The 11170-nt window shown below is 35.9% G+C and overlaps 1 protein-coding gene across 1 annotated transcript in view; it reads left to right on the top strand.

Moving 5' to 3' along the window:
• Positions 1-227: 227 nt before the first annotated feature.
• Positions 228-11170, top strand: part of LOC146168210 (uncharacterized) — a 59236-nt gene continuing 48293 nt past the window's right edge. Inside the window, exons 1-10 of the mRNA XM_083389184.1 lie at positions 228-238; positions 480-564; positions 668-884; positions 993-1066; positions 6805-6834; positions 6913-7113; positions 9840-10025; positions 10639-10716; positions 10786-10891; positions 10958-11094. Of these exons, the coding sequence (XP_083245310.1) occupies positions 489-564; positions 668-884; positions 993-1066; positions 6805-6834; positions 6913-7113; positions 9840-10025; positions 10639-10716; positions 10786-10891; positions 10958-11094 (1105 nt within the window). The 5' untranslated portion in view covers positions 228-238; positions 480-488. The remainder of the gene's footprint in view (positions 239-479; positions 565-667; positions 885-992; positions 1067-6804; positions 6835-6912; positions 7114-9839; positions 10026-10638; positions 10717-10785; positions 10892-10957; positions 11095-11170) is intronic.

The raw sequence follows: 11170 nt of genomic DNA, 5'->3' as shown, positions 1-11170 counted from the left end.
TCTGAAAAACGCCATCCTTAGCTGCAAACCATGCAAACTATATTTGACCCACCTGTAACATTTTATTGTCAGTGCTATCTATAATAAGTATGTTGAGTATTTTGCATTTAATAATTAGTTTTATTTTTATTTTAGTCTGATAATTAATTATCTATCGATAAAGGTTCACAACACCAGACGAAAAAAAACGTACACTCTACTCACTGGGAAATGACATGGAGGATATCCGCTCCATTCGGTAAAAAAAGTTACCTCATTTTGAAAACATCTTTGTTGACGAAGCAGGGACTATACAGCTAGTTTAAAAAGAGAGTAGTTTAAACATGCTCGGGACTGGATGTTATCTGTTGTTGAAGATGTGTTACTTATCTGGTGCTAAATATTTGTAAACTATTATCGTTTGTTGAAAATAATTTGATTAGTATTTATTTTATCTACTATATATTTAAAGTGTTCTTTAGGTGCGTTTGTTTTTTTAGATAGATCAAATGTTTTTAGCCTGCTCCGATATGTTGTGTATTACAGTATTAATTGTAATTACCACAGGATTACATCCAATACTAGGTAAGTTGTTGAAACAAAATGTGTATTCTATATGTTTTTAATTTTAAAAATGGCTTATGTCCGATATTTAAGAAGGCCTAATTATCATTTTCTTTGTCTTTAGCGGTGCAGAACGCTACTCGATATGAATCAGTGTCATGTACTAGCGACTTGCTGCAACATATGTACCAATTTCCGACATATCGAGGAACAGCAACAAGCTTTACTACGACGGCTGGATCGGACCCAACTTTGTGTTCTGAAATCGCAATAGCTTCAAACAGAAAATATTTTGCTTTGAGCATGGGCGCTTGTTACATTCAAATAACTGGAATTTACAAGTACGTCTTGTATTACATTTTTTATTAAATTAGATAAACGCTTCTATGTATAGAACCTTATTGTTGTTGTAATTCGAGAAGTTACCCGTAAATCTTTTTTTAACGAAGTTACCACTCGGACGCGCCATTACTGTGCTCATTTGGAGGTTCAACTACAAATACCTATGAAAATCTGCTTTATGGTAAGAAAATAAATCGTTTATGTTAAAAAAGTCTTGTAAAGGATAATATTTCGTCGAAAAATAAAAACTCGTAAACCGCCGACAAATAAAGGTATAAACCAGGGTGGTCCACGGTTGACTGCATCGCGGGCCACAATATTTCTCGCCTATTCTTTGCGGGCCACATAAAGTAGGCTACATGCGTACCAGGAGCCGATCAACGTTTTTCGTTTGGTTGGGGCCGGAAATGTTTAAAGATAACGTCACAAAGTAGCACCGAAAGACAGATACGCTCCAGAAACTTGCTTCTGTCGTCGAACTTGTGCGCAAATAAAATCGAATGTTATGAGACGGGAAAAAATGGTGTGCGCGAAGCGCGAAAAATTTGCGTATTTGACAAAAATTTTAATTAGAAGACTGCATTTTATAAGGTTCGCGTAAAAGAGATGTTGCATACTACACAATCGCTAAATTACAAAGACGTTATCATTTTGCGCAAAAAGGTTTAATTAACCAGATCAATTTGGCTGAAATTGCATCTTGGAAAGGGTCACGGCGTTTAGTCTCAAGTCACGGTGAAAACTGTAAAACAATACTTTCTAGCAGCGCGATAAATTTTATCGTACATTTGCTTTAAAACGCAAATATAACTTATAAGTTCGCAAAACAGCGATTTTAGAAAGAAAGTTTCATATAGGACGCACTTCTCTCAAACCGGTCTAACACATCCCAAAAATTAGGTGTTTTTGCCACCCCCTGGATCCGAATTCGGTGAGCGAGATGAAACTGGTTTATTCAATGGTATAAACGGGAAAATGTGATCATAACCAAACAATTGCAGTATGCTTACTGTTCGTTGGATACTTAGATTTATTTGAATAAACCCTCAAAGGTATGCATTGCAATAATTCAATAGTGCTTTGCGGGCCACGAAATATGATGTCGCGGGGGATGTGGCCCGCGGGCCTGGGTTTGGACCACCCTGATATAAACAAGTGTTGTAAACATTTTGAAATGACTTAAGTCTACGACAAGTCATATGTAAATAAACTTAAGTCCAAGTAAAGTCGTTTTGAATAAATAACAAGTCAAGTCCCAGTCAAGTAATAACTAAAGCAAGTCAATTCCAAGCAAATGCTTATCATAAAAATTGCACGTTAAGCTATTAAAATTGGGTAAACTCGTCCGATTAGGAGCAATACCTTAACTAAAAAATGCCAAAAAGGCAATAGAAGGAAAGCAAATTGTTTTATGTGCAAAAATTAGGATAAATAACCCAATTTTACGAAAAAAAATTTTGTTGTGAAATGCGTCGACAGCTCAAACAAATTAATGTTTCCTATACCCTATTTTTTAGTGTTACATTTTACAGACGCTCTGAAAATTTCAACCCTTTACATTTAAGTATGTGGTTTTCAAACTGGGGGTCGGGATCGTCTGGGGAATAGCAGAAGCATAGCTCAAGTCTTATAGCCTTGTCTAATATAAATAGAAACGGTGGGTATTTGGCAATCGAAGGCCTGTAGTGCGACACTCGATAAACTCTCTGTATCAACACCTACTCCGCTTGAACAATTCAGAGAAAAAGGATAATAAAAAACATAGAAAAAAACTGACACTATTTACTTACGAGTTTATGCGAAGTTTTTTTATGTTGCGTCGTACGCGCACAATATATTTTCTTGTTTGCGATAATAAAAATCATTAAATAAACCTCTTGCAAAGTTTCAAAAACATTCTTATATCTAGATAACAAAAAAGGTAAATAATTTTAGAGGCAAATAAACACTAATACCATAACACTTTAAGTATACCTTAGTCGTATAATTTTAACTTATAGTTGATGCATTTTTTGGTTATTTTAAATTTTTACAATAGAAATATTAAGAGAAGAACAAGTTTATTATATCATGATCCACCTTTGTAGTTTTTAATCATTATATAGTTTGACACTATTTGCAACCAATTTTCTTATGCAAACAAATCTAAGCATTTTAGTGACTACTTTGCCCATTTTACTGCAATTTCAACATAACAAAATAGTTCTGTAACAGCATTGACACGACACCCACTGTGTAGTCGACAATCGTGTATTATATGTAGTCACTTGAGATCAATGCAACCAATTTCGCTAAAATCTATACACACTTTATTGTTATTTTATCTACTTTGCCGTTTGATATAAATGGGTTGCATGGGTTGCAGTTAGCGATATTATGCATAGCTACAGGCTTAGATAAACATTGGTCGCGAGCCATATACTGCTTTTTATGTATAGTGGTAACAACACAATACAAAGTCGTTGCCAATTTGTTATCTGTGGCTCTTGACAGTTCCACAAAGTACGTTAAGAGGAGGAGACAACGCACTTGGTCTCTTTCTAGTTGACTACCCCGATATACAAGCTTAAACAGTAGGCTACATTTTGTAATTATAGGCTAACAGAAGTTTTGTAAGCAAAAGAGCTGTAGCGGTAGCGTGATTTTAAAATTTTATGAACGCCGCCTGATGTGGGTTTGGCGTCCCTCCCCAAATCAAGAAAAGACTCACAACGCCCCCCTGTAACTCTTTAACGCAAACACGGGGGCGCTAACCCCGCGTTGGCAAACACTGATATAAGTTATTTTTAGCTATTTTTTTAATTTATGCAATCCGAACCGGTACGATAACAATACGAACAAAAATGTTTGTATTAGTTACCACTGGTGTCTCAGGGTTAACGATTTGTTACAAATGTTTTGGCTAATTAAACGTCACCCACTTGTTTTTTCTCTTGGATTAAGAATGATCGTTCGTGCCCCACGCAACAAAAACAACGTGAAACTTCAATGTAACTTTGAACGTACACGCATTGGTGTTTCTTTACAACTTGTTTTAACCCTCTTTAAAAATTATATAACAGACAAAAGAAACATGACACTACAATTTTACTTTTCCTGTTACGCAAAAATGAGCACAAAAGTGACCTTATCGCAAATATCCGGATATAGGAAGTATTTGATGAAAATAAGTATGTCATTTTTCTCAGAAAGACTTTCTGTACGCATTAGAAAATTAAACATCAGAAACCATGCGTTACAAGACCTGCTGAATTGACATGGACCGACCATGGAGGTCATTTTAAAAATTCTAAATGGCGGGTTACCTTTCCCTAGGCCAGGGTTTCTCAACCGTGGCCCTCGGCACCCCTGGGGGGCCACGGGCATACCTCTCTAACTAGTTTGTAGTATTACAAAACTTCTTCAGTTTTGTTGAGTAATTGGAACCGATATAATTTATGCGATTTATCGCGTAAAGTTTGGATTAACGCCGCCTGTCGCTGTTGCGAAACAATTACTATGCTGCTTCGAATGCAGCCATATATGTGGCGTTAGAATTTTTTCGGGCGGTCAATTACTGTTCGATAACCTTTGCCTTATCAATAGGTGTCCGTCAAATGCTGTTGAGCGAGCAACTAACGTGTAATGCCAGGTACAGAGATTTCCTTAACGGGCGTTAAGTTGCAAAACAAACATTCTGCGAAGTTAGCTAGGGGTTACTCAAGGTCAACTTTGGGCCAATATTCAGCGAGGTTATGCACAGCGTAATTGTCAAGTAATCGTCACGCATTAATGGTAGTAATTACTTTGTATCGTTTGCAGCATATTATTTAACTGGATAATTAACATATCACATTTGAAATGAATAACTAAAACACAACATTGTTTTCATTGCACTCATTGTGTGGGCAAAAAATAAGTTTTGGCAACAACCTGTCATTTTTATTATGCTTTATGTTTTTGTTTAGTTTTAGTGTAGTTATGCGCTCTTTACACAAGTGGTAGTTAGAAAGTTAATTATTTGTAATTTAATTTTCGATTACAATATACATATGTTGGCAATTAGATTTGTCAATCCCATAAAAAATACAAGTTAAATATTTTATTTAAAATCTATTGGGATTTTATAGGACTCCAGCCATAAGATCGAAATAAGCGCAACGTCAACGTCGGAATAAAACACAGTTCGGAATAAGACCAAAATAGGACTAATAACTAATAGTCGTAAAGTCTAAATCAGAATAAGTCCTAAATCCGTCGAAAATGGTCAAAATCAGGCCTATACAACCTTTTACCTACCCCCAACACCCACCCCTAAGTGCATCACTAACTCCCTTAATAATTTCAACCCTAACCTATTTTCTAACTCCACCCATTACCCACCAAAACCACCAAAATGGCAAAAAAATCAGATATCAAAACAGCGGCGCCTTGAAGGCGCCGTTCAAACTAGGTCACCTAATCTTCGACACCAAACGACCGATGTCAGACCGATGGTCCCCGATCGTCCCATACCCTCTCCTTACAGTTTCAGGCGTTATTTCGGCCCTTTCGGCCTTATTCCGACGAGTTTAGGACGTACTCCGACAGATTTAGGTCTTATTCAGACGAGTCAGTTCTTATTCAGTCGTGGAGATTACTGCGTATCTGGCTTTATTATGTTGCTCTTAATACTATGCTATTATGGATTTTTGTGCTTAATAGGTATTGTTGCTTTTTAGGTCTTATTGTGTGTTCCCATTTGATATTCTGGATTCGTTACTCTAGATTCGCAACCTATTATTGTAGAATACCTTTGGATTCTACTTCTCTATACTCGCCAGTTAAACTTTCTAGAATTATTGCTAGGAGTATTATGGGTAGCTTATCGCGGAAAAATAATAACCTTCGATCGGCGTGAAAACGTCCTGCGTTACAAAACACAGACTTTCACTTTTAGACTGCAATGAAGCCGCCACATGATAACAAAAGTGATGGCGCCAGTTTTGTCTATTCAAGTGTCGTACTTATTACTCAGCAAGAAGGCCGTAGTAATGTGCGTTTAATTCGCAACTATAACTAGCTTTGCGAAGCTGATATTTTCTGATCTTGCGTGCATCAAACGAAATCAACAAATCGTCTCGACGTATGTAATGACATTCGCTTAGCTCAATACAAAACATAGACGTATAAAAAAAACTTGGCAAAGTACGAGAGTGAGCTTTGCAATGACTATACTAACTAAGTTAATTTAAAGTAAAATAACAGATTTGATAATTTATTAGAAGGTAAGTAAGTGAGCGTATTTGTTGGACTCCGTTTAATGGCTGTATTAGTTACTAACGTGGATAAGTAAAACTAGTCAAACCACGTAAATAGAATGCTATGTGTTTTTATAAGCAGGAGGCCACGAGGGTTGAGAGCATATCAAAGGGGGACACGAAGAACGACTGACGAATAAATGGTTAAGAACCCTTGCCTTAGCCTATAATAGGGTTACTATGGAAAAGAGCTACGTTTTGTCATAAACCGAACAACCTATAATTAATTGCTATGCAAAAATGGTTCTAAAACTTTTCTGGCTTGCGGCACACACAAATAAAAAAATAATTTCGGGCAAACTTTCTAGAAAAACAACAATCGCATAACTTTACAGTATATCTTTATATTATAAGTTTTCTAATGAGATATAGTGTGAATTTAAGTCTCGCATACTTGCCTCTATGCTTATTTGTAATATAAATAGGATATCTTCAAAAAGTAGAAAAAGTTTATAGTACACTTGAGAATATTATTTACAGCGTATTTAGATTTACGTTAAAACACGGCTTCCTTTGAGTATCCATATGTCCGTGAGTTACATTACAAGGATTAGGTGTTTCGTGGTTGAGCTTTTAAAATTACCGAGCAAGATTCCTCGACCTCCTAATACAAATACCTATCAACTATTTTCTTTTACAGAAATGCCAACTTCGAGGCAAGTTGTTTCTGGTAAGTCTGCTGCTTGAACTTATATGTCAAAACAATAGCGCTATTATAAAATCTTACTACTGTGTTATACTTGCTTAGTTCCAGTGGAAAGCAAAGACTTCGTTGTCTTAAATGAAACGTCATTTAATTACATTCTTGCAATCGAAATGTGTAATTCGATGAATAAAGACTTGGCTGAATTAAATTCTGCACAGGAAATCAATAAATTAAAACAAGAAGTGCAACGCGAAATAAGCAATTTAACTAGGATGAACTTTTGGATTTACATGGACAGAGCAAGTAAGTTGGCCTATTTTTACGCACAATATTAAGTGTTTAAAAATTTTAATCAAGCAAATTGACAACTTATTTTTTACAATGACAAGGTTTATTGTACTATATATTGCTAAGTACTTATTTACTCACAAGGATAAATTACACCATACCTAAAGATAGATCAACCTCCAACTTTACCCAATGGCAAGACATAAGCCAATATACCCCCTTTACTGAAAAAAACCCAAATTATTTACCTTTACTGAAAAACCAATTATTTATTTTACCTCTTATGAATGGGCGGATTCAGAGGGCCATTAATCTTATTATATCACGATTTGGGAGGACCTTTCCAACCAAAAGGGACTGTGCGTGATTTTTTACTCTTTGTGCGAATATTTAACGTCGTTTTTTAATACCTACATAAATATCGAGAGTTTAAGAGCCTTATTCAAAGCACATTTTTGTTAACTTAAATTAGATAATATAAAAGAAAAAAATTACGTAATTTTAACCTTATAAACGCAATTTCGCGCTTAGTGCACGCTTTTCCTCCCTGATGCATTTCTTTACACACAAGAGTTTTACCGAACTAGTCCTTAAAGCAGGGGTTCCCAACCTGTGGTACGCGTACCACTAGTGGTACGCGACGGTTTTCCAGGTGGCACGCGAGTACCTTCCGTTTTTTTCACAAAAACCTGGATTCACAACTTTATATTTTGTTGATCTGTTTTTTACAAAAAAAATTCCCTAAAGCCTATTCATTGTTACGTAATTATTCCTGTTGTATCGTACCATTACGATCTTCTAAAGACAGGTCATAGCAATTGTCGACTAGGAGCACAGTATCTTTGTAAAGCGTACAACGCTGTTGAACAGTGGGCGTTAATTATGTCAAACGATTGCTCTTGATAGATATCATCTACTGATTTATAGCTTATTTACAAATACCATTGAATAATGCTAGTTGTAAGCTAAAAATAGGCAAAAATATGATTCGATCAAAATAGTTGTTCTACAACAGTGGTTCTTAACCGGGGGCGCCAAGCAAATTTTAGGGGGCGCAAGCTCTATTCCAATATTTAACTTTTTATAATTTTTTATCAGTTCCATGTTGCTTTAGTTACTAAATCTGCTTGTATGCTGTCTTATGCATAACATCAAAATTACACATGTTTAGAAAAGTAACTGAAGAAACACGATCATAATTTAGCGATTTGCGAACTTTGGGGCTGTGTTTATTCAGAACAGTATGATATGGTTGAAGAAGATCTAAGTTGTGCAGCATGCCATCCTCTCCACAAACTGTGTTTTGCCAATTTTAACAACAAAACTACAAAAAATTTTGCAACTACGAACAACTTTTTGCGCATCACTAATTGGGGGGAACTCCGACTTTATTGCGCCAATTTGTAATGTTATTTGCAGTATATAGCCTTTGCATTGTGTGCCATCACCCCTTTTAAAACACGATTAACGCAATGTTTTAATTTTTACAACATGTTTGTCAAAATTAGCTCGATGAAAACCAATATATCGAGCACGAGCAGCTTTTGTGTGTCTCGAAAATTAAGGTTTAGCCAATACAAACCAAATAAACGCAATTTCTTTCACGCTTCACACTACAAATTTCCTTTATTATTGTTGTTTAATATCTAAGGGTGGCGCAAGGCACAGAACAATTACCAAAGGCGGGCGCGGTAGAAAAAAGGTGAGAACCACTGTTATACAAGAAGTGGTACGCGTGGCGTTAGAAAACGTCCAAGTAGTACGGGATTGGTAAAAGGTTGGGAACCCCTGCCTTAAAGGGTACTTGTTTAACGCGACACGTTATGACGTATTTTTTTGACGTCGTCTCTTTTTTCATGCCCTAACGAACATCCTGAATCCGCTCTCTTCTTTTGCTTTGTGAGGTATACGAAGTTAATATTAAGATATTAAATCTATACAGCGTTGAAAAAGGTTGAGGAGCATAGTTATGTAGTAACACTTATCATTATACCTGTTAAGAGAAAAAACGTATTTTGATTCTTGCAAGGGATGAAGTAAAATAATTTTCTTCCTGAAATGCATGAAATTGTTAAAAGGTGACGTCACAAAGTTACGTCATAACATAACGTAATTTAAAAGACTTCCTGGTTAGCGTGAACACACTAGTCGGTACCGGTAGTCCGTATGTACTGAAAGCGAAGTTATGGTGTATTTAGGGCATAAAAACGCATAAATAAATTTGCTTACTGTTCATCTGCTAATCGTTTAGTGGTACGAAAACCAATCGTACAAATCAGAAACGGTGCCTTAACTTAAGAGACTGAGGCATCGATATGTTAGAAAAGTCGGGCGGTAAAACCATTCTGCATGTACTACAGGTTTCATACTACTCTTAGACCAGGGGTGTGCAACTTTCATATACTGACGGGCCAATTTATATGTACCCTGACTAAACCGCGGGTCAAACGCATTTTTAATGGCCAGATTTACCAGTGAGCGACAATATATACCAAACAAAACTGGTGCTTTTATCCCAGATATATTCGCAGATAAAACTTGAGAAACTAAGTTTACCAATAACACCTTTTTTAGAATGTGCCATAAAACTACTCACCAATATTCGCGTAACTGGCGTAAAACTAAAACTTTGGGCCACTTGTTTTCGCCGTGCCGACCGCATGTGCCCGCGGGCCGTAGTTTGTACACATGTCTTAGTAGACCATACCTTTTAAAACAAATTAGCAATATTTTGACTGTAGGTGGAAAAAAAATGTTTTGGAGAATATCGGAAACTCCAGTTCCAGTAAGTGGTCCTAATCAAGATTGGAAAACTGGATATCCATCTAACAATTCTGAGCAAGAATGTGGTGTAATGTCGGGCCAAGACAATCTTCAATGGATAACAGAAAGTTGTTCTACGTTTAACGTTTTTCCTATTTGTCAGAGTAAGTTTTGAAGTGATACATATAATTAAATTTTCATTTATATAGAAATAGCGCGACGCACGCAAAAACTGAGTATCGATCAATTCTAAAGAGAATTGCTACTCTTTTATGCAAATATATTTTTATTCAATTCACGATATATTGTGCTAAAAAATAAGCGGTGGGTCTTTAAACTCCATTCAACTCGTTTGCTTTTAACATATAATTTTACGATATGTTTTATTTTAACACAGCTAAATATGTTTGGTGCTTCTAGGGTACCGTATAGAGTTGCGATTTATTATTAATACAAGGGTTATTAAAATAAACGTCTCGACGCTTTTGGTAATTGGCTTTATGTTTCCAAGAGGGTCACGAGATAAATTAAACAGAAAACATAGCCCTAAATAATCACAAGTTTAAAACTTAGAGTCTATACTATAACGGGGTATTAGTAAGACTGGCTGTTTTGCTACTTCTGCTACACAAGTTTATTTGTTGTTGTTTCTCGTTAATTTTCCTTTTCGGCAAATATTAAACTGCCACACCAAAATAGTCCATTTGTACGCATTGAGGATCGCGTTTCCCAGACTGTAAACCACTGCTTTAGAAATTAAACAAATTTGCAAAACAGATAAACCGAAGCTGCCGCAAGCTGAAAACGCGGAATGCCACAACGGTTACCACCTGTCTGCCTGGGGATCATGCATCGGTACAAAACTATACCAAAATAAACATTCTATTTAGTTTTTAACAACCTATTTTAATTATTTGTAAATAGATATTGACGAATGCAATACAAAACCATGTGGCATCGGATGGTGTTATAATACCAAAGGTTCCTATTATTGTGACTGTCTATCAGGTTCTACTTTAAATGCTACGAGGTAATATGATTGTTATCATCCGTAGACTAGTAAGCATTCCTATTAAAATTAACCTTATTCTAACAGCAACATTTGCGAAGATATAGATGAATGTCTAAACGCATCAAGTTGTTTGGGAGGCAAATGTAGCAATCTGGTTCGCTCTTATGAGTGTGATTGTCCCAAAGGTTTTTATTTCAATGCCTCTTCTCGCAATTGCGATGGTGAGCTCAATATAGTAGACCAAGCGCAATATAAAGACAAATACGCCTTCTTGTTATTAAAAAAGCTTCAACTCAT

The sequence above is a fragment of the Ascidiella aspersa genome, chromosome 1 (genome assembly GCF_963924565.1).
Source record: "Ascidiella aspersa chromosome 1, kaAscAspe10.2, whole genome shotgun sequence".
NCBI lineage: Eukaryota > Metazoa > Chordata > Ascidiacea > Phlebobranchia > Ascidiidae > Ascidiella > Ascidiella aspersa.
Note: the sequence above shows the minus strand (reverse complement) of the source record. Positions and strands in the feature narration are given on the sequence as shown.